This window comes from Centroberyx affinis, unplaced genomic scaffold (assembly GCF_046629955.1).
Source record: "Centroberyx affinis isolate AG114_WGS23_722 - 3 ecotype Tasmania unplaced genomic scaffold, CSIRO-AGI_Caff_v1 ptg002707l_1, whole genome shotgun sequence".
Taxonomy (NCBI): domain Eukaryota; kingdom Metazoa; phylum Chordata; class Actinopteri; order Beryciformes; family Berycidae; genus Centroberyx; species Centroberyx affinis.
This window is the reverse complement of record NW_027280882.1, coordinates 66,121-93,477: the sequence shown is the minus strand read 5'-3', so window position 1 is coordinate 93,477 and position 27,357 is coordinate 66,121. Positions and strand designations below refer to the sequence as shown.

Here is a 27,357-nt window from a genome sequence, read left to right as displayed (position 1 = left end):
AGGTATTTTAGATATAACGTGTCAGCACTTGTCAGCTTCTCTTCAGCCGCCGCCTCCTGTCAGGAACAGATCGGATCTTCACTTGACGAGCTTGTCTAACCTCCCTGGCTTGTCTCCCGGCTGACGCAAAGGACCGTCAACGTCAGATTCCTACTTGTGGATGGTCTCAACGTGAGTGCACATTTCATTACTTCGAAGACGATCTTTTTGTTATGTTTTGGTAAATGCTCTTATATAGGCTACCTGCGCAGTTTTTAACTAGATTGTTTTGTGGTGTGTTATGTATAAATTGGTATTACCTGTTAAACTCCTAGAATTAAGTGTAGGTTTTGAGTTCATAGTCAGAATTTGTACAAAGGCATGTGAGCAGTTTTTCATTTACATTGTGATATTATAATATTATAATAATGTCAATGTGACTCCTGTCTGTTAAGCCTCTTAACGATCAGCTCTAGGTATAAAGGAGTGTGTGGGAAATAGTGGAGTACAGCAAATAAATTGGTTAGTCAGTTCTAAATATGAGGTTACTCATTATCATCTAAGTACGCCATCAATCCAAGGCAGCAGATTTAGAGAGTTTTATCTCTGTTAGTCTTTTGTGCATCGCTTGTGTATTTGTCGGCCTATCTTCGTCTGACTGACACATTTTCTCTCTTCTTTATAGTAACCAGAGATGCAGATTTTTGTGAAAACACTGACGGGTAAAACCATTACCCTTGAGGTGGAGCCCAGTGACACTATCGAGAATGTCAAAGCCAAAATCCAAGACAAAGAAGGTACTTTAAGCGTGTGTGGATGTGACTGAGAACATATTAGTGGCCACTAAAGTAGTCTAAGATAAGCCCTCTGACTGTGCAAGAGTTTTTCAAAAGGAAGATGTGTGTTGTTTAATATTAAAGTGATCAGCTATGGCAGCACATATTCATTTTTTACATGCACAAACCCGAGTATGGCTTCATGAATGGTCAACCACAAATAGTGAAGGCTCAGGGGATCCACAGGTATCATCACTACAATTTTATCAAATTTTTGACAACTAAAAATGTTATTATATTGTATTTATATTGTATATTGCTTATGTTGTCAACCACTTGAACTCGTGTTTTCTTAATCTCTCTTCCTTCATTCACCATTAAATCTCTTGCTAAGACTAAGGAAAAGTGTAGCATCCTATCCTCTGTTAAAATCTAATTTGGCTCAGACAGAGTGTTGTGTAATTGCCTAAACTTTGTGGGATAGTTTCCCAGATACAGATTTAGCTTAATCAGGGAGTAAAAAAAATCCCCTCAATGGGAAGGCCTTCATTCACTAAATCACTAAATCAGTTCGATTTGGCAGTGTGACAGGTGTTTTTTCCAGAGTATTTGAACTGTGGGATGGACCTTAGGAAATGTATGGGCCACCACCAACTATGCGGTCACCAACTGAGAACCACTGGCATGAGGTGCAATAAAAATCGCATGGAGTAGAGTGTAGTTATAAGTGAAGCAAGGGTCAGTTGATAGCAGCAGTATCCAACCCAAAGATAAGCTTACTAATTGCCTGCTTCCAAGTACAGGCAGCACTCTTCACCAATTGCAGGAATGTATTTATTCAGTTTTCTCACCCATTTTTTTGGACACACAACTCCCATTCATCTGTAGTGTAAGATAAGAGACTGAAGAGTGACTGTTACATGACTTTTCATCCCTAACCCTCATTCACATTTGCCACTACCTTCTTATCAAGGTATCCCCCCTGATCAACAGCGTCTCATCTTCGCTGGAAAACAGCTCGAGGATGGACGCACCTTGTCTGACTATAACATCCAGAAGGGTAGGCTAAACCTCCACAGTGTTAAACTATCTCAAATGCTATAAGGTAGACTAGGAATAATCATTGTCAACAGTCTCTTTCATCATTGCTGCATCTTAAATGACTTGCCCATTTCTTTTTCTGCCTAGAGTCCACCCTCCATCTTGTCCTGCGTCTGAGAGGGGGCATCATCGAGCCCTCTCTCAAACAGCTGGCTCAGAAGTACAACTGTGACAAGATGGTCTGCCGCAAGTACGTATGCACACACAGCACATCCTCATAATTGTAATGTTGATCACATTAGAGTTCAAAGAGAGAGGGACAGGGACAGAAAGGAGTAACATTCTATTTGCACCATCGCTACCTGCACAAGCTACCTCAAAAGAAGACAATGTCAAATGTAAAACCTCTTATTTCTTGCTTTGTTGCTCCTTTCAGGCAAAGCTATTAATATAATAAATAAATTCTAATCCAAGCCAAATGATAACATTTTAGGGTAGCTGGTGGAGTTCAAGTAGTGGCCCTTTGGAGTGTACTTAACAGAGAGTAGAGCTTAGGGATGACGCCTTTGCTTTGGAATGAAGGCAGAGATACATATGACTGAAGACATTGATTACTCTTGGTGCTGTGTCCGTAAGAGAGGGAGAAAGAGGGAGACACCGGTGACTTGAATCGGTGAGAAAGACAGGATGATGCTGGGTACTTCGGTCTAACATTTGGTTCCCCTCATGCCAGGTGCTATGCTCGTTTGCATCCACGTGCTGTCAACTGCCGCAAGAAGAAGTGTGGACACACCAGTAACCTGCGACCCAAGAAGAAGCTGAAGTAGACTGCTGGAATCAATTGTCAATATTTTCATTAAAAGGTTTTGACAAGCAAGATTGTTAGCACTTTCTTATTTCTAATGATGCCCCAGAACACAGCGTATACAGAATACAGTAGGGGGTTATTCAACGACTTGATCTTAAAGAAAGCATACTTGCATGTTTTCACCCATAGCTAGCCAAATTTAAAATGTATCAAAGTATCAAGTCAGTGTAGGTTTTATATTGGCACTCCCTACTCATAGAATTTGCCAAGATCCTAAAAGTTACCAACCCACACACACATTAAAAAAGTGATTTTCTATGCATCTGGCCAAGGTAAGATCTTTTCATTGCCAACACATTGAGTGTCTTCGTGTCAGATTTGCCTGCATGTGAAATCTAATAATCTGATATTTGGTTATGTCATGGACAAAAACTGTCATTCCCAATCAAGAAATGTCACAGATTTAATAGCAAAATTAATCTACACATCAAGATATAATTTTAGCCTAAGATAGCCTATTTCAGAAAGGGCTACAGCATACTATGGGACCAGTTATTAAAGAATAAGTACACCTTAATATGAATAATGAAGCTGTGTGCATACGATCTCCAATTACACAAGTGCCTCAAGGTACACAAGCATATTCTAGATGTTGCCAATCCATCATCACATCATAATCATGATTGGTACTGATAAATCATGCTGTATCAGTTGCAGCTTTTGGACTCAAGTCAACTTGCATTTACTGGTAAGGGGTTGTGACAATTTCACAATTGGGACTGCATTTGTAGGCTTAGTGTATCCAGTAATAATGGACATCCACATACCCACAACATGTTTCTTGTAAGTAAAGTCATGCTAGCTTCATAATCATTGTGTGATTTGTGCAAATGGGCAAAGATGGTTGCAATTGACTCCGTGTAATTGGCTCATTGGCACATTTTTGTAGAGTTATAGGTAGGTCTTATTTGGAAATATGCAAAATATGAAATATGATCTTGGTTTCTATTGGCTGATCTATAGCAAACCATGAAACAACAGGTAACTTATATCACAGATCAGCCTATCACAAGATCAGCCAATAGCAGATTGCAATAGCATGCTTTTAACCAGTAGATGTCAGTCCAACCTGAAAAGTAGTCTCTGTGCTTGGTCTTCCTTTTAAGTTCAACTTTGAGCCTCTCAGAAATGGACAAGTCCGTGTCAAAGTACACCATTCACCTTCTGCGCAAGAGCAATTCTCCACGACTGCAGTGTGAGCATGTGCTGCATCTAGCACATGTAGGCCAAATTTAAAAATGAGAGAGATACACAGATCAAACTAGCCCAATAAATTGCCTTGTAACTTGTGTTTGGTCTGTGAATCACTCCGCAGTAAACAGAGCTAGGGCAATCAGTCTGTTTCTAAGATGTTCAAAGTGGATTTTAACAACAAAATCAAACTTTTGAGTGTCTATTTATCACATACGTATATTTGTTTTTGTGTACACTCAAGGAGGAAGCCATTGCATCACATCCCATTGTTGACTAGCCACTTCTTGCTGCATGTGGCCAAGATTTCCTCCAAGGTTTTGCATGGACTGTGTCTGAACACAAGTAAATACAAATCAATTGTAGCGACATCTTGAGGCCATTTGGGTTAATCTCATGGTTAAATTCAAGTTCATATACCAGATGGCCAACAGAAAAAAACAACATTATTCATTACACAAGAAAAAGTTTAATTGAAATGATTGAGTCACTGTGTTCTTTGCTTTTATTTTCAAACCATATAACAACAGCCCAGTGTTTGAGACCTTGAGCTGGCATGACTATCCACATCCATCCATATTTTAGAACAATTTCTGAATAAGGCTTGTCAAAAATAATACAAACATAGCACTGCAGAGTTACAATCTGTGATAAACTTTAAATTTTTGAAGTAGACATTCTATTTTTTAAATAATAAATTCAGTATTCATACAATACAACCACACTCACAAGGCCTATGGCATGGTGCTGCCCCCAGCTAAATATCAAGTAAAGTGCTGAAGAATGACAGAGGGCATAAAATGTCTCTTAAACTTCCTTGAATGCATCACACCAATCAAAGCAAGCGTGTATTAAAATGTGTTGCTCTCATAAGTCATTATCAGGTCAGTGGTTCGTTAAGAGAAAGACATGATGCATTGGAGGAGTTTTCAGACTGGGCCAGTCCAAATGTTGTCAGTTAAACTTATCAGTAATTTGTAGCAGACTAATCAATGACTTAACTATTATTCTTTATGATTCCTAATAACTGTAGCATGTATTGATTTATATAATGTGGAAAACACTTATTTGTCCTAAATTTTATAGCTTAATGTATCTTACTTACCCACAGGTATTAATTAGGAGTTCGCTTATTTTAGAATATTACATTCCCTATGAACATAAACAAGAATGTGATATTAGACAAGCTTTTGAAAGATCTTACCAATGACTGTGCTCTTAACATTTGATCTTTGGTGTGTTGTACTTAAATGCTAATGATTTTCAGATCTACTGTATGTATTTAAGTTGTATGTCCATGCCTTACCAAATTATCATACACTATCATCAACATGCCATTGTACTTAGACACTCTAGATGTTGTATACATGTCCTTCCTTATCCCTGTACAACAGCACCTACTAGAACCACTTTATCCTTTACTGTATACAGGTTTACCAGGCTTAATAATATTCAGAATGTACATTTGATATTAGTTGTTAAATTATGCATAGTCTAAGTACAAGACCATACATAACAGCATGACTTTTACAGATCAATTTAACTCCTCACAAATCTGCTCTTGAGTTATTCAGTAATAATCATTGTATGCAGGATATTAAATAGGCAAATCAGGACATTTTAAATATTTTTCTCTTCTACTGTTTTTTAATTTCCATCCACTTTGCAGTACTTGTGTTTTGCCCCATTTGCATGGATTCATTTTAAATATTTTTTTTTATCACCTGCCACTTGAAACAAATAAGGCGTCTTATTCATGTTGACACTGCATCCCCAATTTTTTTTTTTTTACAAAAATCAGTGCCTCTGAAAAGTATGAAAAACTACAAGCACCAGTTCTCAATATTAAATGTCTAGCACTTTTAAGCACTTACCTTACAGTCGGTTTATTGCGTTGAATGTTACTCTTGAAAGCAACGTGAAACATGAGCGTTACATTAAATTGTACAAACAATATAATTTATATGCTGCTGCTTAGGCCAACACCGCAACCTATGTTTAACATGTTGAGAAGTACAGCATAGCTACTGCTGCAACAGAGACTTGGAGTAGCTGCAATCTTCCCACAGCCGAGGTGGTTCTTGTGCTTGAAGAGGACCAGGACCAGCTCCATCATGTTTTGTTTATTCCCCCCTCATTTCTCTCTGTATTGGCCATGGTGAATTAAACCCTGTCTTCTTCTCCATCTCTCTGTCATGGATTATATTTCTCCATTTTCCCCATCTTATTTGTCGATGAGCTTAACCAGGCTTTGTCGGAGGTCATTAAGGTCAAAGATCTTGATGTCCAGGATTTCGATGGCCCTCTGGATCTCGGTGTCCATACGATCCCGTTCCTCGAGAGAATTACTCAGGTTCTGCTCTGTGTTCTGGATGCGCCTCTCCAACTCTGAGTTGCGCATCTCCATTTCCTGCAGTGTAGAAGAGGCAGAGGGGAAGGATGAGCAAGGAAAAATTACAAACAGAATTAGTTTCAGAGCAGTACTCCAAACTATTGATAAAGTCAATATAACTGCTGTTGACAGATTTTGTTTTACTTTTACTCAACAAATGTCTACAAAATCTGTGAAAGCATGCCAAGGTGTCTTAATAACTTCTCATTTCTACCTGTAATCTATGAATGGCCTCGTCCCTCACTTGTTCCATCTCATGGTACTCTGCTTTCTTGCTCTGCAAAATGTGGATTTCCTGGAAAGGAATGAAAATAATGCTGTCAGTTGGCTCATTATAAGTTTAGCATCTCTATTCGCTTCTAATCTCAATTTTCTTGAGATACTATAGCTGAATAAAACATTATATCTTTGATGATAGCATGGTTGTACCACTGTTAATTACAGTAAAACCTCAATTATCTGAACTGTTAAGTGCTGAATGTCATTTGGTTAAATCTTTTGAAACATTGAATTGTCTTTCAATTCCAGAGCAAAGCTTATTCAAAATAAGAGGTGTCCATTAGTAATGTGGGTGATAACATGCAATATAGCCCCTTGGTGTAAAGTAACTCTTACAGTAAGTTATGTCCCAGCTTGACCAGGAGAATTGTATACTTTTCAAGTGGTGGATTGGATCAGATAGTGCATGTTTAACTATCGTTAAGTAATACTGGTGAATAGAGCGCTTGCAGTTCAAGCCAGGCTGAGGGCAAGCACAGAATATTAATAACACCGCTTTCAGATTAGCCCCAGTTAACACACCACAATCAGACTCTGTCTTAATTGATCGCCTCTCCTCAGCTCTTATTTCTTTCTGTAGCATGTCACTCTTAGATAATTACTTTAGAGTCACTGGAATATTGTCAGAATGGTTCTGACCCTCGCGCTCCTCACTATTGGTTGTTTGTTATTTTGTTGACCTAGAAATTCAAGCTTATCCTACTGCTGCACTCATTCTAAGTTGCTCCAGGTTGACTCATTGTTGTTTAGAGCAGACTGGATGTCATCAAGTAACTGAAGGGCAGCCACATCTGCAGAGTAGTTCTTTAATAATCCATAATTTTACAGACTATAATGGGCATTCAGATGCTTCAGAGTTCAGTCATACACTAGCTTTTCTACAATCTTTGAAAAACATGGAATCACAGCAATAGTAGGTGATTATCCCCAAGTTTTCTGAGGGAGAAGGACAAGCTTTTCAAGAATGCAAACAAAAAGATTGTGCCCTCTCCCCATCAATTGGGTATTTTGAGTCAGCTGTTGTTCCAAGTGTCATTTACAGACTCTACCTTTATTTGTCATGTTCGATGGTAACATTATCTCTAAGTCTACCATAAATGCCAAAAGTATGAATGTTTCAAGTTACTTTTATAGCCTAAACTATAGACTTTAGCAAAGAGAGCAGCCAACTTAAGAGGACTGGAGCATAAAAATCTAAGGAATGTATTTTGGATATTAAATGGATGATATATCAACCATCTGCTCATTTATGAAGGAGAATCATTTGAGATGGGATAGGACTGGGCTTGCTTGTCATTAGGAAAAATTGTGTTGGGTTGTGCCAGAAAGTTACTATTAGAAAGCTAATGTTAGCTGTTTGGCTGAATTAGTTTGTGGTTTTAAAGGGAGAATATTATGGCAATACGAAGAAAAATAAGGGTTTCATACTGTTAATGCCTTTAGAGGACAGGTCAGAGAGACTTGTTCGAATAGGCTATACTGTCATGTACACTGAACAAAAATATAAACGCAACACTTTTGTTTTTGCTCCCATTTTTCATGAGTTGAAATAAAAGATCTAAGACTTTTTGTATACACACAAAAGGCTTATTTCTCTCAAATTTTGTTCACAAATTTGTTTAAGTCCGTGTTAGTGAGCACTTCTCCTTTGCCAAGATAATCCATCCACCTGACAGGTGTGGCATATCAAGATGCTGATTAAACAGCATCGTTATTGCACAGGTGTGTCTTGGGCTGGTCACAATAAAAGGCCACTCTAAAATGTGCAGGTTTATCTTGAAAAAAGACATTTATTAGGCACTGAACTATAGATCTCACATGACTAGGGCTACAGATATGCATTTTTTTTAAAACCAGTCAGTATCTGGTGTGACCACCATTTGTCTCATGCAGTGTGACACATCTCCTTCACATAGAGTTGATCAGGTTGTTGATTGTGGCCTGTTGGTCCACTCCTCTTCAATGGCTGTGCGAAGTTGCTGGATATTGGCAGGAATTGGAACATGCTGTCGTACACACCGAACCAGAGCATCTCAAACATGCTCAATGGGTGACATGTCTGGTGAGTATGCAGGCCATGCAAGTGCATGTTTTCAGCTTCCAGGAATTGTGTACAGATCCTTGCATCATGGGGCCGTGCATTATCATTGTGATGCAACGTGAGCTCAGGTGGACATTCCTGCAGTCAAAACTTGCGACATCTGTGGCATTGTGTTGTGTGATAAAACTGCACATTTTAGAGTGGCCTTTTATTGTGACCAGCCCTAGGAACACCTGTGCAATAATCATGCTGTTTAATCAGCATCTTGATATGCCACACCTGTCAGGTGGATGGATTATCTTGGCAAAGGAGAAGTGCTGACTAACACGGATTTAAACAAATTTGTGAACAAAATTTGAGAGAAGTAAGCCTTTTGTGTGCATAGAAAAAGTCTTAGATCTTTTATTTCAACTCATGAAAAATGGGAGCAAAAACAAAAGTGTTGCGTTTATATTTTTGTTCAGTATATAAAGTTATCCTGCTCTTAAGTCACACACCACTAGGTGGGTACTATAGTATCCATGGCTAATAGCTACATTACATTATTGGGTGCACAATCTGACACCCATCTTTGTGTGTGTGCATTTATTTCACTAGCTTAGCCCCTAAATGCTTTGTTCTTTCTAATGATGCCGGGTATATTGGTGTGCAGCACATAGAAGGTGGGCTGATCATGTTGAAAACTGAATGTACCTGTTAGGATACAGGGTATTGCGGTTTGGACGACTGACTAGTTATGGAGATCAAGCTCAAACTTTGGCTGTTAGCTTGATAGTTGCTTTCAGTGGTTACCTGATGTTATGAGGCTGGCTAGTTCAATTGTTTACCTACACTAAGGGTGTTTTCAAAACCACAGTCTGTTTACTTTGGTCCGAATCAGGGGATAGGTTTTTACTTGTTGCATTTACAGTTTGGTTCGGTTATGTTTCACACAGCATAGTTTCAATTGAACCATAATTTATCAACAAAAGCTAGGTGAAAGCAATTATTTTTATGGATCACACCATCTGACTCTGTTCATCACTTTATGGGTCACTTTAAGTGTGCCGCAGGGAGTTAGACTGCAGACTCTCAATCGGGAGACCCGAGTTTGATTCCCAGCAGGAACAAAAATTCAATGTCGCGGGGCTGTTAAACCCTTAGTCTTGTTCCTTCATTGGTCAGAAAGTTACTGCGGAAAAGGACTTTGTTCCGGGGTAAACGAACATCAGCTGCATTTGTGGATCATCACATTTGCTGTGGTCTTCATGTAAAACAAAGGATTATCCCACTGTTAATGGAATGACAATCTGAATAAATTATATTATTATCGCCAAAATCTTAAAGTAATTGTTAATGATCTCTCACATGGGAATTTATCTTGAATGTTTTGAGAAAAACATTTTTTTGCATAATTTTTTGATGTGGATGCATTATTCTCACAATGGGGGTTCTTCTTGGGGTGTCCCACCATCCTATGCAACCTTGATGTTTTAGGTTACATCAATCGCATCATGTGCAGACACAAGAATGGGCAACATTGCAAATTGATAAAGACTTAAGTGTGATAGTTTTTAGAGGACCTTGGAAGAGGCTAAGAGTAGCAGTTATGGAAAACAATTAAATGAAGCTAGAAATTATTAGTATGATAACTTTATTCTACATCACTGAAGCTGTAGAAAGTGACATCATTATCAACATCTTAAATTTTTATTTCTTTTGTCGAACATTGCATTTTTAAGAAAATTAAAGTACTGACCTCGTCTTTGGCCTTAAGCAGGGCCTCCAACTCCTCCAGTGACTGGGTCAGCTCATCCTTAAGCAGATCACTGGGGCCTTGGCCGCCATGGGCCTCCATTTCAGCCACCTGACAACACAAACACACAGGAAATCTAGTGATTTCTAAAGCTATTTATCACTCAGTAAAATTACTTTGTTACCATCACTGTTACTACTCCTGTACTACTACCACCACAATTACTACCTCTGTTATTACATAACTTTACTAGAGTCAATACTTCATGACAATGAACTCAGCAGTATTTTCAATTGCACAGCAACACACTTTCAAATGTATCACTTCCGAACAAAACACCCAAGCTGTCCTTTTTCAGACAACTTTTTGAGGGATGAGGCACAGCTACCATTTGACACCATTAATACAATCAAGGCTGTCAAGCTGTGCCGGAGAACTACAGCCTTCTGCCTTGTGCATGTGACCACAGCAAAGCAGTGCTAAAGTCAATAGCACTCTTGCATGTGCTATTGCTTAAGGAATATAATGTAAAAACAAATCCCCAAAATTTCTGTACCCTCTCCCTGGATGAAACTGTCTGAAAAGTCTGGTGAGATGAGGCTCGATACATCATATTTGGAGGTAATACATCTACACCATGGGAAATGGACTTTACTCATTTTGCTCCAGTACTTCAGGAGCCCTGCTGTTAATTCATTTATTTAGATCCTCATTAGCTATTACTCAAGGTAACAGCTATTCTTCCTGGGGTCCATGTGTAAACATAATACATCACAAACCCCCTTCGACCCTCCCCTACCCACACATACAGTAATTAGTGCAGACAAAACACTCTAAATTAACAACTTAAAATCTTAAAAATAAAAATCACCATTGAAACAGTAGTTGCACTAAACAAAAAACAGAAAACAAACAAAAAAGTACTGGAACTAACCTTCTGTGCCATCTAAAATGCCTAAACCACTCTCTCCATTTCATCCACCACCCTCTACCCTTTCAACCTCTTCTAATCCCACCATTTACTCTCTTTTTTCCCCTTTCCATCCCATCAAATCTCTTATAAACCACTAGCAACCCATCCATCTATTCTATTCCACACCATCTCATCCAACTTTTCCAGCCACTATCACACACAACATCCGCTAACCCATCTGAAACCACCCTACCTCCTCCATCCCCTCTCATCCTTCCTATCTAAACTCCTCTACTCTCTTCTATTTCTTTGAATCTCCCACATCCCCTTGTATCCCATTCACCCCTGTTTTTCTACTCCTCAAACAGGTAACAGCATTGCTGCCACCTGAGTGAAACAGGTCAATAGATCGTCAATACCACAGCATTCTATATTCTTATAAATTAAGGTCTAGAAAATAGGGAGAAACACTATTATGGATGGGGTGGAGGCTAATGAAAACCTCTCTCTTTTGTTCTATCAGGCTGAAAGTAATGTAGCCTACTTGTTAACTACGGTGTGGAAAAGAATATGCTGAGGCTATGAATCATGCTCTAAAGTAGCAGGCACAAACACATTATAAAGAAAAACCTTTCTATATACAGAGAGCAAAGCTTGTGTTTATCAAATGTAATGTTGGAGCTCAAAAACATGATGTCCAAAATATTAAACATATTTCTATGATTCATCAAAACATTTTTAAGACCCAGAGTTAATGATATCAGTGATCTCAACATGAAAAAATGCAATAACCTGCACCTTCCTAGATTCAAGACCACTTGCACTTCAACAGCTAATGACTCTACAAGCTTAAATTTCTAATACAGGCACATTCTAATAGAGTCTGTCTGATGAACCAACCTTGACTTGTAATTACTTTCACTGCGACACCCACATTATGTTTTATGGCAAGAATCTTCATGAGCCTTTCTTGCTTTTTATCTCATCTGCACATGACATTTTTAATATTTCTTTAATAAATAAATATATGCTTAAACAGAATCTACAGCTGAGACTCCTCCCAAAGCAGCAGGCAGGGATAGACACACCACCATTATCAGGTAAATGGGAATTGAATCCTCACTGCAGTGTCAGCTGGGCCCTATAAAACAGAAACAAACTAGAAGGACACCTCTAAAAAGGTCCCCGCCTCTGAGGGAGTCTTGAAAGAGAGAGGCTGGATTATTTTTAACCGTGTATGGCTGAGACTAGGAGGGGTGGTAGAAAGAAAAAAAAGAAACGAGAGGCTGCCAGCTCCCTCTGGTGATTTTTCATTTTTTCCTAACTGGGGCATTGAAAGTAGGATATCGCTGTCCTACAAACCCCTCTCCCTCTCACACCACCCCAGAGACGTGAACCATTTTCAGCCACCTGGTCCCCATCTTCAGATAGAGGGAATGAGAGCTTGTATGAATTTAAGGACCATTTGTTAATGAGGATCAAAACAGTGAAAACAGTTCCTTGTTGAAATCACAAAATGGTACAATTAAAAGGTAGGGATCAATACTGTAAAGCTAGGCTATAATGGAAAGGGATCAAGGTATTAAACCATCGAATCACAGAGGTTTGCAATTGTCAGCCCAAGGCAAAGTTGTTCCCTAAGGAATTACACCAGCAAACCTGAAAGACCTTGTATTGATGACAGAAGGATCTGCATCCAATGGTCAACCTCAATGGTAATTCAAATGTAAAAACTTGAGGTTCAGTGTATTTAGACCAAACTCCCTTATAGTAAAAGTCACATTGCCACGTGCATATTCCACACACACCAGTGGGTGTGAACCGGTTCAACCAGCACAGAGAGCACCTTGATTAAAGCTTTGGAGGAAAAAAAGCCTGGAGCAAAAGTCTTGTCAAAGAATGATTTAGTGCACTACCAGCCAAACTAACTTGTCCTTTCTTTTTTCTGAACAAACACTTTAAAAAGAAGGAAATGAATTGTCTGAAAACGATGACCCAATCAAAACCTGTGTGACCTCTGTCGGCAGAGAAAGGGCACATGCCTGAGACTTCCAACTCAGTCGTTATTGAAAGTAAGAGAAAGTGAAAGAGGAAAGAGAGAGATGAACTGACTCACCAGCCTAACCTTTCTCTTGTTTGAGCAAGGCTTTACTCTTGCAATAACCTGACTGTCTGCTGCCATTACAGAGTGTCACAGCTCTAGCATTGATAATTAGGTAACCATCAACTTCTGCCCTGTAGGTTACTAAGGAATGAACAAGGATTCGGTTACACGTTAGGGCAAAAGACCTTCATAAGGCCGTGAGAGATGCTCATGGCCTTAACACTTCTCAGTGTTTCACGCCATGATGCATGAATTTAACTTCATTACCCATCCGTGTCTCATCTTTGAATTTCTATAATCTATTTATATAATCTAACAGTTGTCTTTGGTAGAAATTATGTAAAAAGGTATCTATAGTATATATTTAGGTTCAATGGCCCTACCAAATTTTTCATATAACAACTAGTCCATTCAAAATAAATCAGAACAAATGAGCACAGTGGTTTTTGTTTTGTACAATTGAAATTTACAGTTACCTAAGCAACCTGTATTTACAGGTTCAGGGGCCTCATGTATAAACGTTGAGTACGCACAGAAAAGTTGCGTATGCCAGTTTTCCCACACGTCGGGATGCATAAAAATAAACTTGATGTGAGAATGTGCGTGCCATCCCGCAAAGTTTAGACCATGCATATGCACTTTTCAAGTTTTGTACGCCATGTTTCAGAGTGAAATCTACGCAGACTTTTATACACGAGTCCCCTGGTTATCTAGGACTGCAGCATTATATGAACTCTCCTAACAATAACTGAAAAAGCGTCTTCAAAGGAGACCACTCCCCCCCCCTTTCCTCTTTCATGCCTAGTCTCTCACATGTTAGTCTCTTAATATGTCAGTATTGAATTAGATAATAGAGATTCAGGGTAAGCATTGTTGAATTGAATATCTTCAAAGAGCTCCTTCACATGAGTCTCAATCTGAACACGGCAGAGGGTCTCACCTGGTCTCGTAGCCTCTCCGTCTCCTCCTGATATGCTGCCAGCTGTTTCTTCCACTGCTCCACATTGGCATTAGCCTCATGTAGTGCTGCCACCAACTTGGTGTTGCTATCCTGCAGAGTGAAGAGCTCAGCTTCCAGGTTCATCTCACAGATAGACCTGAAAGACAAGCATTCGAGCATTTGATGCCTAAACTCAGAGAGAGGCAAAGAGAGAAAATAATGATGATTCATGAAGTGCAGCATCATGGGTTTTGCTTTTATCAAGTGTTGTGCTTTTTTAAAGATTTTTTTGCTCTTGTGTTTTAATGGTCAATGCACAGTGGAGAGTGACAGAAAAGCTGGGTCAGAGAGAGAACAATGACATACATGGTCACAAATCTACACATCATAAGCAAATGGGATGCACTCCATTCATTCTTTGTTTGGATGAAGACCTTTGCACACTCTGTGGAATGAAACTTGACTCTTTATATCAGGGGTGGGCAACCATGTGCCATGGAGGGTCTGCAGGTTTTCACTCCAACCAAACACTACACCAGCTGATCACTACTAATTAGTTCCTCTCTGGATGAAGCAATTCTAATCAGTGAAATAGCTGCTGTAGTGTTTGGTTGGAATGACTCTTGGCCCTCCATGGCACATGGTTGCCCATGCCTGCTCTATATTTAAAACTGAGGGGCCATCTGAGTTGGCTGGAAAAACTGTCTTGAGTACAAGATTGATGTATGAAGCAACTGTTTGTCATCACTACCGACTGCTATGGCTGGCAGTGCAGCAACAGCCAACATAGCCTCTAACAATGGTTTGGAACATGATGAAAACACTGTTGGCCTGATCAACACAAGCAGCCAAACCACTACAAAAAGCTAAGTATGTTTTAACAAGGACTCCAGGCTACAGCAACACACCTACTGCCCAGAGCAAGACTCATTTCACAAGCCGAAGAACAAAACAAAGATACACTCACTCCAGAAAGCAAACAAGACTAAAGAATTGACATGCCAGAGACTAATTCTGACATTCAAAGACTGCTATCAAGGAAATGAGAGTACACTGCATTCTTCACTAAATTGGGTAGTCAAGCTCTAGACCTATTTGTGAGCCTGAAGGGCACAAAGAAGTGGAATATAGGGGATTTGTTGAAAGCATACAAGATGACTGCTGCAAATTGATCAAATCATCACTGTCATTAAAACGTGGAAATATAATAAGGCCAGTAAATTCAGCATTAGAGAGCCTCCTGCTTTGTAGTTTGGTTTTTTTTCAATTTTTCCATTACATTAGCACCAGTCATTGCTAACCTTGGTTCAAGTTTAAAATGTTTTGATTGTAAAACTTTATTCTTTTACGCTTTACTCTTAGCAGCTTAAAGGTGAATTCTGTTTGGTTTTCATTGGTCATAGTTTTTGCTATTTTTATTTAAAAAATATGCTTTCAAAAGTAAAATAGACCCTTTCCAGGTTTATGATGGGTGTAGCTGTATGGCACATTACACATTACATACAAAATACATAAGCGACACCTGCTATAACTGAACGTTTTCCTCAGATTTTGTGCAATTTGCACAGAAGGTCCATAAAATTCTGTCTTAATCCTTGATCCCATGCCCTGATATCACTCTGTCCTTCTACATCTAGAAAGCTTGAGGTTATCCCATGGCAACAATTTACCATGGTAACCACTTCAGGAGCAGCTTTCGTCGTAATAATGGGACTGTGGAGTATAAAAGCATCGTGGGTGGCTCAGAGGACTGAATGAAGGGCTGTTTACAAGCCTTATTTCATGTTATGTATGAGTCAACACATTAGCAATGGCCTCTTCCTGTCTGGCGAGTGTCCAAGAAAGCTTAACAAATTAAATGACATGGTTAAGTTAAACTGATCACCTGCTCAAAATTGTAATCAGTAACATAATCTACTGGGTCACTCCAAATTTGTAATGCAATCTCATCAATTTCAGCTTCTTTTATAAATTACTTTATTACTTTGTAGCCAAAATCTAAATATTATGAAGTTAAGTAGACATTATTTTCTAATTTACAGACAGTATTTTGAATACTGTCATCATCAGTAACCATGATGATTAACATACATTAAACATGGTAACTCAAACAAAATTATATATCACAAATCTCTCAAAATGCCCTTTCCTTTCTAACATGAATAATCTGACCAGTAATCACCTGCCTTTTCAAAAATGTGCAGCTGATTACTGTTTTTTTTTTTTCCAGTAACTAGGACAGTTTACTGTAATCCCATTACATGTAGGCTTCACTCCCAGCCCTACTAGTGGAGACGTGTGGAAGTCTGACTAGGGCCTAAATGAAATGACTGTCTTCACTGTCAGTTACACTGCAACAATAAGTCCATGTCGTTGAGCAATGGATAGTTATTTGGGAGATCATTTATTAGTCTTACTTCTCGTTTCAAATCAATTCTCAAGTACTATATGTACTTTTTGTGCACCAGAGCAGATGAGTAAGAGACAGTAAAAGTTTACGATGAAAGATTTTCAAAGAACAAGTAGAAACATAATCACTAAACTTGAGAACAGAGCAGGTCATTCCAAACAATGTTAAATAAAACACACAACACAAAACAAGTACAAGCATTTCACAAAGGGAACCTTTCATGGCATTGAATTACTTGGAGAGGGTGAGATTTGACTCACTGAGTTGTGGTCCAACTTCTTCCCTTTAATTTCCTTTTTCTGGGCTGGTGTGTGTGTGTGTGTGCGTGCGTAAATGGGTTACCCTTCAGACAGCATCTTTTTAATGCGCTCCTTCTCAGAAGACAGGGTGATGTCTGCGCTTTGGCTTCGGAACAGCTTGTCCTCAGGCCCGTTCACACACATCACCGGTGGGGACTGGAGTTCATCCGAGAGGTCCTGAGAAACACAATAGAAAACAGACTAACAATAAACACAGACAAGATTATAAAGAGTACATGCTCTTACCAAATATATACATTAGAAAAGGGGGAGGTTGCTTCTTTCAAAATAATTCTTTTATTTTAGGCACAATACTCCCATTTATGTCAAATGGAGAAACATACAAGAATAATACAAATTCTTTCTACTGCCGAGTGTTCAAACCCAGCTATATTAAATTAAAACAAGTAAAGCTACAGCAGGACTACTGACTGAACTAAATAAACTAAGTCATTGCTGTTTTGGTCTTGATGGATTCACAATGGGGGAGTGAGTTGTACTGAGCTCCTTAAGATAGGAAAGGTGTCTGTCTTGGAGTGATAAAGTAAGAGCTTAGCCTAAGGACATCCCATCATGTGCTATCGGCCTATCTCAGCAGGTATAAATAAATATCTTTATGTACTTCAGTGACAGAGAGAAGGCAGTTTACACAATGTTACAGTACAGTTTTTAGCATCTGCACAAATGATACCACTTGACTATTCATAGGTATTCATAAGATAAAATTAGGGAAACAACTATGAAAGACCCACCTGTGAGAACTAGGGAGGAAATCCATCAGGTAGCAAAACAGACAAAGAAATATGTCAACTTAACATAAAGCACACTATACATAATGTACTTTTCAAAATACTACAACCACAAGCATATGTTATCTCTGTGATCAATTATGTTTTAGTTCAGTGCAGCACTACTTAGCAAGAATCAAGTAGAATTGACGCATTTCACAATTTTCTAGGAGTTTGGGTTTTTGTGTTCATTAAATCGCTAAACATGGTAGACGTGGAATGAGAGACACCACTTGGAATCTATTCAGCCGTAGAATTAAAAAGAAATGGGCATGTTTCTCAGGACCAGGCAGACGTAACTGATAGATAATTATTCTCTATTGATCAAGAAGTGGTCCAAGCCCTGAGCTGACTACATTTTCATCATCATGTCAGTCAGTGGCCTCTTGGTAGCAGTGGGTAGAAAATGCGGATGCTGGCGCACTGTGCACTACTGGGCGGCTTGGGATAATTTTACCATCGTCCTAGTTTTCCTCACTTTCTCTTCCCTTGGAGACAACTGACCCAGCTCATCCTTCTTTTGCCTTTCTTCCCTCTCTCCGTCCCTCCTTTGATTCAATCACAGCGGCTTATAGTACGGCCTGTCAAATAGCTGAACTGCTGCAAAGTAAACTGAGTAATACAGGTACAGTCATCTGACCTGGCCTTTGTTCACTGTGTCCCCTGAATCCTACGATACCAAGAAAATCTCAATGTTTCTGTGGATCGTCCTGACTTTTTCTCATTTACCCTTCCTGCTTGATAACTAATTTAAAGAGACCACTTGCTCTACTTTCTTGATGACACATTTGGTTTTTCTGCAGTGTCCCCCCCCTCTGCTGTAAACCATGTGGAATTTGGTGAACTGTCTTGACACGGTTGAGCTCACCTGAGGAGCAGCGATGGTAAGGGCCGTGTTGGCCAATTCCTTATCCTGCGACTTTTCTCGTGCCAGTCGAGCTGCATCTTTCACCTCCTTGAACTTCTCTGAGAACTTTCAAAAGAGGACAAGTATTGACATCTAGTGTAATAAAACAAAAGCAACAGAGCACAAATGAACCTTTGTTTGGACATGTTAAATGAGGTTGATATGAACGTTTTTGGTATTTATCAGTGCTCTGAACTCACATTCACAGCACACGACTTCAACTTGAGTCTGATTTCAAGTTCCAAATTTAACAGTTTAAGACTTGACTTTGGTGAGACTGAAAAGGCTTGTGGTTTAATTTACCTGATGCAACTGTTGCTCTGTAGCAAAACCCAGACCATAGACAGTGTTGGCTCTGCTGTCAGCCCACTGGCCAAACTTCTGAGATGTCTTGGTGAACGTCATGCTGGGTGTAATAGTGCAGTTGATAATTGCCTGCAGATGCAGAGATAACAAATCATACCTTCATGTGGGGTCTAGAAGAAAAAGATATTTGGAGATATTACTGTATATTTCAATAGCAGACACAAAGATATAGACAGGGTCCCCAACAAGTATTGCCTGTTGAAAACAAAATACTTAGACTATAGATATATATACTAAGACTAATACTATAGACTATGGGGAGTAAAATATTAAGTCTGAAATTTTTAATGTGGTGTATAGATAGTACTTGTTTCACCAACTGCATATTTTGCATTCCAACATAGTTTTATTCCAAAATGCAATATATCTTTTATAAAGAAAAATACTTACCTGATGTTCACTGCTCAATATTTAAAAAGTTAAAATGAATAAATTATCTAAAAATAATACTGTTCGTAAGCAAAGTTTTGTAAGAAAGATGTCACATTTTTAAAATGGTGGATTTCTCCTTTTGGGATACACAGGCTGCGCATCAATACAAGCATCATATGAAAGCAACAACTGTTGGCCATTTCAATAATTTATACTCCTATGTGTAATTTTGGGTCATTATTTGAACACAACACTTGCATTAAGTAAATGCTTCAACCTTGTCAATAGTGGGATAACGTCTTGCCTCATATGTTTGATCAAAAAAGGGAAGAACAGCGAGAGAACATCTGTGCTTATTATTGCGACATCTGTTAAGCATTAACTGTCCATTGGGAATCCTATAAGAAAGCAAACAGATGCTATCAAGCACTTGAGACTGAAGACATGAATTTGTTCCCTTAATTTAATTTTTTTGATCATGATCAAAAACAAAAGCTCTGTCGCATGATATGCTCTTATCTTTCACAAGAACAGATGAAGAGCGTAAGGGACATTAAACCATGTTCCTAAAAATGAGAGTGGCCAGCAGCAAAGACACACAAAAACGGTACAACCCCTGACTGAAGAATCCAGTTCAACAACTCAGCCACAGGGACGTGGCTGAAGCCACCTCTTTCCCCCCTTGCTACACGAGTAAAAAAAAAACCCACATTAGAGCAGACCTATTTATAAACCTTTTTACGTCATCTCCAGCATTACAATAATGGAACTGATTTAAAATCCCAGAATTGCAGGGCAATGGCAGCTTAGGAGGCTTTTTCCTCCTTTTCCCTCCAACAAATGATTACAGGGCCTCTGCAGTCTGCACTTCTGCGGTAACATGTTTGACATAACATGTTGGACAGTGGCAGCAGCAGTGAAGATTATTCTGAAGCCAGATACCAGTCCTGGTGGGATTGGGCTGCTGACCGACCAACTGCCACCCCGCACTGCCTTCTGGGAGACAGGAATGTGGGTCAGACCAGAGGTGCTAAGAAGAGATCAGATAGATCCTCCCAGTGCTTGCTGTTGCCTCCTAGTAATCTAAATCCAAAGGCCTGCGAGGAAGATGCTCTTCATTTCTTGACACCCACTGTGGTTTTGTTCATTGCATATTTCTTAATCCTACAGATTTTCTGGTAAAACTCAACACCTAAAAAAGTAAAGCAAATGTCGAATAGTTTTATCAAAAACCCAAACCAGGGACTAATCATTAAAAAAATATGTATAATAATTCCTATAAACTAGGACATATCAGTCTTGATTTATCAACATCTAGTCAAGTCTTCCCCAAGCAAATCAAAGATATATGGTTTGCATTCTCCGTTCTCAACGGTCAACCTGTCGGAACTGCTATATTTTGTATTTTTATAACACTTTCAGCCTTTGACACACTTTCAATTTGATGTCTCAAATGTTTAAAGAAATGAACTCAGACCTGTGCTACGTAGTTGAATTTAAAAAGTTTGACCATTTGTCGGCCTTCCCTGCATCATTATTGTCATCATCACCTTCACTGTCATTATCCTCCACCTCACCTTGGTCCCACCCACGCTGATGATGCGGTAGACATTGCGGTTGGCGTCATAGAAGAAGGAGACGGTGACGGCATGCTTGCTGGCGGGGATCCAGTTCCTCTTGGTGGCGGGGTCGATCTGGAAGACATGGGCCCGGGCGCTGAAGATTGGCTGCTCCCTGGAGAAGCAAAACATAGAGATGACGACGCAACACTGCAGAAGGAGATTACGCTCATTTAAGCCAAATGTCAACATGCAAACCCTTCCTTGTAATGTCCACAAACAATAGTTTAGAAAGAACAGAATTTCAGTTCAATTTTAGTTAAAATGTCTTACCTTCCCTATGTGCGTGTTGATTAACTTTTTCCCTTAAATTGTGTTACTTTCTATGGAAAAACCTATGTTCTCTTGACGATGGGGCACCTCTTCCTCTGTCTTGTCTGACTGCAATCCAGGGACAGATGTTGGAATCACCTTTGGCTCTCTCCCACTCTTTTTCCTGCCTAATTCGCCAGTCATACAGAGCTGTGACTTGGCTGGCATACGATGTTGTCACACTGTTGACTAAAACGCTCTGAACCCTCTCCCAAGTCCCTTTCACCCTCCACCCTCTGCTCTGCTCCGGCAAGTGTTTGCAGCAATGTATCCTAGATACGAGGTAAATAAATCAAAGCAACAGTGTCACTAGTGTTCTAGAAATGGTTTGGCCACTGTCATGTGGTATGAACAGCAAGACTGCAAAAGCTCTCTCTCTCTCTCTCTCTCTCCGGCTGGTGAGAGAGTCAGTCCAATTACTGTGTATACACTACTGTGTATTCCCTATTTTAGATACAGTCTGGAACTGGAGAGCAGACTACAGATCATAAAATTACAAAATACTTCAAGATACTCTCAAAAGCAAACATGCAACAAAGTTTTATTCAGAAAGTCACTGGTCTATACACACTTTTATTGTGTGTTTTGTCCTTGGTATGAATTCATATTCAACCCAGTGAAAGTCATATGACAACATGAATGTCCAATGGTCAAAGATCAAGGCCACTGTAATGGCAGAACAACCTCAGTGGTAGTAAATCAAAAAATGCTAACTGCAAGACTGGTTTCGGTGTTTGATGATCTATTTGTGAGTACATTACTGCCACACCATGTGGTATCACTGTCCACCCCATCATATCATCATCATACTAAATATGTCAGATAGGGACCTGCAGCCATAGAGGTGTTGACCATGTAATCCCAAAGCTGTTGGTTTGAGCACTGGTGCTTGGCCTGTGTTGCAGGTTGTTTCTCTCTTCTTTCATCTTTCCTGTCTTTTGCTACTGTTCCGCAAAAACGCCTGAACCTGAAAATATTTGGCATTGAAGGTGGGCAATATTGCTTTCACCAACAATAGGAGTCAACAAAGGGGACAATATTAACTTTGATTACAACAATTATCAACAAGATACTGCTGTTCATTACTGTTGTCTTGGTTGTATCAAAATGTATCATGGCCTTAAGATCACATTTTCAAAGTGGTAAGTGTAGCATGGAAATCGTAAAAACCAGGACACCACTTTTTCTATGCGGTGTTGTACGTTGCTGTAACTGTTCCCAAGAGCACTGTATTCTTTTGGCCAGTCATTGTATATTTATATCTGACCTCTTTAGTGACACACAAATCCATTAATGGTCTCTCTCGCTCCGTCTCTCTCTGTGCTAGATCATGATATAAAGAAACAAAATTATATAGTCTCACACCCACGAACTTTCTCTCTCACTCTCTATCACACACATACTCTCTCACACACACACACACACACACACATACACAAACAGTGTTTCAAGGACTGGCTATAAAGATGCTGTAGTGAACAGTGGCATTTCGATGGCTGGCCCACTCAAGTCTGATAAAGCCTGCGCTATAATTCTCCTTCTCATCTCACAGTAATCCTCCCTGTTGTCAGTGGATCTCATGCTTAGCCAGCTTCCACGGCCCAGCCACCACAGATACAGTGATCTGGGGCCTGGCTAGGGCAGGACGTTGGGATGAGGGCACTGCGCTGTGACAGCCAGCTTCTATTGACTTTGGTCCAGTCTGTTTGAAGTTGGGAGTCACATTTGTGTTGTGGCTCTCTGGTAATATACTTTAACAGTCATATAAGAAGTTGACATAATGCTTTGGTTATATAGTCATTCTGAATAACGGCTTTCTGCTTATGTAGGAATTTGACATTTAGATGATATTTTCAGGACCATGTAATTAAACTTTCTGATGCCAGTGAAGGAGATGGTGAACTGACATAGAATTTAAGCTTAACCAGGGATGTGGTGAAGGGTGAACCCACTTCAACTCAGTTTCCCATCGTTGCATAATTGCAGAATAAATTTAAGTAAATTCATTGTATAGATCATCGGAAGTACTATCAAACTAACGTAAGTTATGTGAAGAAAAGGTCTTTTAAGGGAAAAAAGCATAAATGTTTTCTTGAAAATATGCTTGATTTTTGATATTGGTGGTTGTTTCCCTTATGATGGTCCCCGACTGAAGGTCATGGCTTTCTTTTTATCACTGAGTTCTAGCCGTCTCTCAGCTGTATTATGGAGCCCCATACTAGGGCCAACAAGGACAGTGACAGTGACATTCAGCAACAAATAGGATTCACACTGAAGCATCACCCTATTCACTCGCTATCTCAGCCTCTATCTGAGCAATCACTTCTTTGTGCTGTCCAAAAGGGCAGTGAAAAAGGGGAAATATGCCCATCACTCAGTTATAAAGTTATTCCATTACTGGCAGGGTCAGTGGACGTGTTTTGACCTTGCCTGGGGTCTGATGTGGGTGCTCTTCTACTGAATATCTGGCAGCGGCGTTGTACTCTCCCATCCGGTGGGATCACCTTGCAGCACCGGAGCCAGGAGGACGCCGGAGGCACATTAGGTCTGCTTCTTTTAGCTCCCAGCACATTCCCCAAGTGCCTGAGAGGCAGAGCTAGCTGCACACTGACAGACCCAAGGAACCTGTTCAGGTTCACCCATACTCCTGACTGACCAGGAATCCAACCTACAGTCAGTCCTCTGTGGTGGGGTTAGGCAGTGCAGTTTCAAACTTGACCGTTACACAGTCAAGACTTCTGTTTGAACAGAAGAGGACTGGCGGATAGAGTGTGTGTGTGTGTGCATATGCTCTTTTCCATGTGTGCAATATTCAGCATTTATTGTTCAGTTACACGTGCTATAGAGCTGTAGTATGGTGTGTGCGCACATGCGAGTACATGTTTCTTGTGTGAATTCTCATTTTTGTGTGTGTGTGAGAAGTCAGGGTTAACTGGACTGTGGTCTCTGTTCTCAAGGATCTTCAGTGACTCAACCTTCATCCTCAGCAGATGGATGTGGCCTACAGGGCTTAATGGGGGTTTCTAAGCATAACAAAGCCTGATAATAATGATTGGATGGAAGCCCAGGCTGCACCGCAGGATGAACAACCCTACTAATTCCTGCCACACTTCTACCATCTAGTATACCACAATCTACTATAGTGGATCTCTCCTTTCACCCTTTATCCTGATTTATTGCATGGTTTTATATACACTGTTAAACACTAGAAAGACCAAGCCACCATCAACTCACTGCTGTTTTTGAAATTGTTCAGCTCTTTTCCTAGACCGACTTTCTGTAGCTACAAATCAGTATCAGATTTTCAAAATTACCCAAGGACATAGATGTTACAATTATATTTATTACTCTCAAATTGACACCTTGTTAGCTTTCTCTTAGACCCCTAAAATCAACTGGCCTTGCTAGTATTAAAACAAATAGTGTGTCTGCTCGCAACAGTACAATAATGAAATAATGCATCTAAAAGATAGGAGACAATAATCAATTTCTAATAAGCAGCCAACACAATTTTCTGTGACAGTTCACTGCTGTCCGACTACAGTAACCTACTTTGTGCTTTACTTGCCACTTACTAAGTACTTAGTACTTAACTCTATGACAAAACCCATAAGACACTTATACTACTGGCTATTGCACACGTACTAAACAAATCAGATACCATAGAGTTCTCTAAAATGGTATGAAAGATATGAGCTTCTTGCACTGCTGCCTGCCATGCGCTTCTGTGCTCCCTCCTCTTTTTCAATTACAACTGCAATAGAAACATCCTAAGCAGAGTCATTACCAAGAAGTATGGATCAAATAATCAGGAGTCTCTGGGGTGATAAGGTAGCTACAATGTGGAAAAACAGAAAATGACCGCCTTAATTTGATAGATAAATAAAATCTAAAAAGGTTCTGCTGTATAGCCATCACTATGTTATTACAATGCAAGGGCGTTTCTGTACAGAAAAGAAACCAGAACATTGTTCCAGATATGCTCCTCAACAACAGCTGGCTATAACATTAGGAGACTCATGCTTTATGCTATCTGTCCCATTAATAACATAACTCTATTATAAGTCTGTGATATAGAATTACTGTAATATAACTTTTTCTATAAGTTAAAGCTTACTTTCCCTAGTCCTGAAATCAAAGAACAGATTCATGTCAGGTGTATGTGGGTGGTTGACATTCCAAGGTCACAAGAGCAAGAAATTAAAGTGTTCAATGAAAAAAAAACCTCAGAAACACAGACAAGCCAGTGAATGTTCAAAGTCCTGGTTGCTTACCTTTCTCTGTGGTGAGGAAACATCTTACAAGGTGCCTGAGGCTTCTTTTCTGTGAAAGAGAGGGGAGAGAGATAAAGCACCGCATGCATTAACTCACTGATGTGCTTTCAGTGCAAAAGACAGACTGTAAGGAGAACAAACGGCCAAAATGAAGGTAGGTTACATTGTTCCCCCTGTAGTTCACAGCTGCAGCCAAGGACAGGACTGCCTTTCATTGTGATAAAAGAAAAAAAAACTTTGCTCTTACACACATACCTTGCCAAATCGCATTTTACAGCGATGAGCCTAATTACATGACCCAGCTACACTCACCCCATGTCGATGTAAAACCTTGATGAGATTTTGTTGTATCTGTCAATATTTAGTCTGGCTAATTTTGCGCCTAGACTGCTGTTGCTGTCCCGGTCTCCTCTTCGTCCGAGTCCAGGGATACCAGATGCTTTATTCCCGGTTTATTCTCCAGGGGGGAATTTCACTGCAAAGCGCTACAGTATCTGACTACACCGACCGTGCTGCAGCCCGCTCCTGTGCAAAGTGTCAATAGCTGAGAAGTCGTCTTGTCTCGGTCACTTGAGTCCGTTCACCGCGGCGGAGACCACAGAGAGTCAGGAGGTAGAGGAGGCAGAGCTGACCTCGGTGACAGAAGTGGCTGCAGTCCCGTCCGTGTCCATCGTGTATTGACAAGAGAAGATGCAGCTGCCTTTTTTTTCTCCTCTCCTCTCCCCGGCTGCTGCTTCCTCTGGTCTAACCTTGGTTGGGTGGTCAGAGCCGAGCTGCCTGCTGCTGCTCTCGGTTCCCCTCTCCTCTCCACTAGCTGGATTCAGCTCTCCAGACCCGCTGCTTACATTCAACAGCCTGACACACTGTCGACAGTAGTCTACCACCTGCTGGCTTTACAGTGTCGGGGCGCAAATTACAACTGTGCCACTTATGTTGCAGGAAGGAAAAAAATAATAATGTGCTGACGCTTTCCCCCCTACAGCCAATGCATGTTACAAACTTGATCTAGCACTGAAAACCAGTTATTTGGGTTATGAAATATTACCTCGGACGAAGAATCTATCTAATATACCTATAGGGACTTAGTGTGTCTATTGTAATTAATTGTTGGCTTATAGTGACTGTATCCTACTTACCTACTAGCATTACTACATTCTTTCTGATAAGGGTTTTTCAGAGCTTATGCATTATGGTATTTAGATCCTATGTAATATAATTTGTTTTTCATAATCAACCCGTTATAATAACAATAGTTCTGTTCTACCCTCCTGTGTAGGCCGTACAGTCAACAGGCCTGACAGAGCTTCACATAGTGATAGTAGGCTGTACTCCAAGTACAGACTGAATCTGTCAACCTTCTGGTGGATGAGCTTTAACTGGCCGTTAAAGGTTGAGGTGGACATTACATGAACTACAAATAAACAAAATGAAATGTGAAGTCACTTGAAATGAGCAAAAAGAAGCAACCATTTATTTTTCAATGATATAAACAGGAGATTTTCTTTGTGAGCATAGGCCTAATTGATAACTACCAACATCAATTAGTGGGCAGAAAACAAAATGGTGCAGCCCATTTGGCCAATACAAAATACAGCTCATTCAATTCAAACAATAAGAAGCCAAATAAAGATTCATTCTCATTCAACACAAAATGGAGAAGAGGAAAATATCCCAAAAATATGTTGGTGAAGGATGTGCTGGTAATTTATCCTTCATATTTTCCTTCCTCCTTCCTTCCTTCCATCCAGAAA

At 39.8% G+C, this 27,357-nt stretch overlaps 2 protein-coding genes across 3 annotated transcripts; one reads left to right on the top strand and one right to left on the bottom strand.

Moving 5' to 3' along the window:
• The first annotated feature begins 71 nt into the window (after nucleotides 1-71).
• On the top strand, nucleotides 72-2,671 carry LOC139657542 (ubiquitin-ribosomal protein eL40 fusion protein-like). 2 transcript variants are annotated; one of them, XM_071535421.1, is made up of 5 exons: nucleotides 72-171; nucleotides 665-776; nucleotides 1,729-1,815; nucleotides 1,944-2,046; nucleotides 2,530-2,671. In XM_071535421.1, the coding sequence occupies exons 2-5, from the start codon at nucleotides 674-676 to the stop codon at nucleotides 2,621-2,623; spliced, it is 387 nt and encodes a 128-aa protein (XP_071391522.1). In that variant the 5' UTR covers nucleotides 72-171; nucleotides 665-673; the 3' UTR covers nucleotides 2,624-2,671. The 2 variants fall into 2 exon arrangements, with proteins under 2 accessions (XP_071391522.1, XP_071391523.1); XM_071535422.1 differs by lacking the exon at nucleotides 72-171 and adding an exon at nucleotides 198-220.
• A 3,408-nt stretch (nucleotides 2,672-6,079) lies between these two features.
• Nucleotides 6,080-25,629, bottom strand: LOC139657545 (homer protein homolog 3-like). The gene is made up of 10 exons (XM_071535426.1): nucleotides 25,607-25,629; nucleotides 20,979-21,135; nucleotides 18,967-19,098; nucleotides 18,625-18,729; nucleotides 17,721-17,729; nucleotides 17,012-17,145; nucleotides 14,260-14,416; nucleotides 10,306-10,413; nucleotides 6,462-6,542; nucleotides 6,080-6,265 (listed from the first exon to the last, which is right to left on the bottom strand). Exons 1-10 carry the CDS (start codon nucleotides 25,627-25,629, stop codon nucleotides 6,080-6,082), a joined length of 1,092 nt encoding a protein of 363 aa, XP_071391527.1.
• Nucleotides 25,630-27,357: the final 1,728 nt, after the last annotated feature.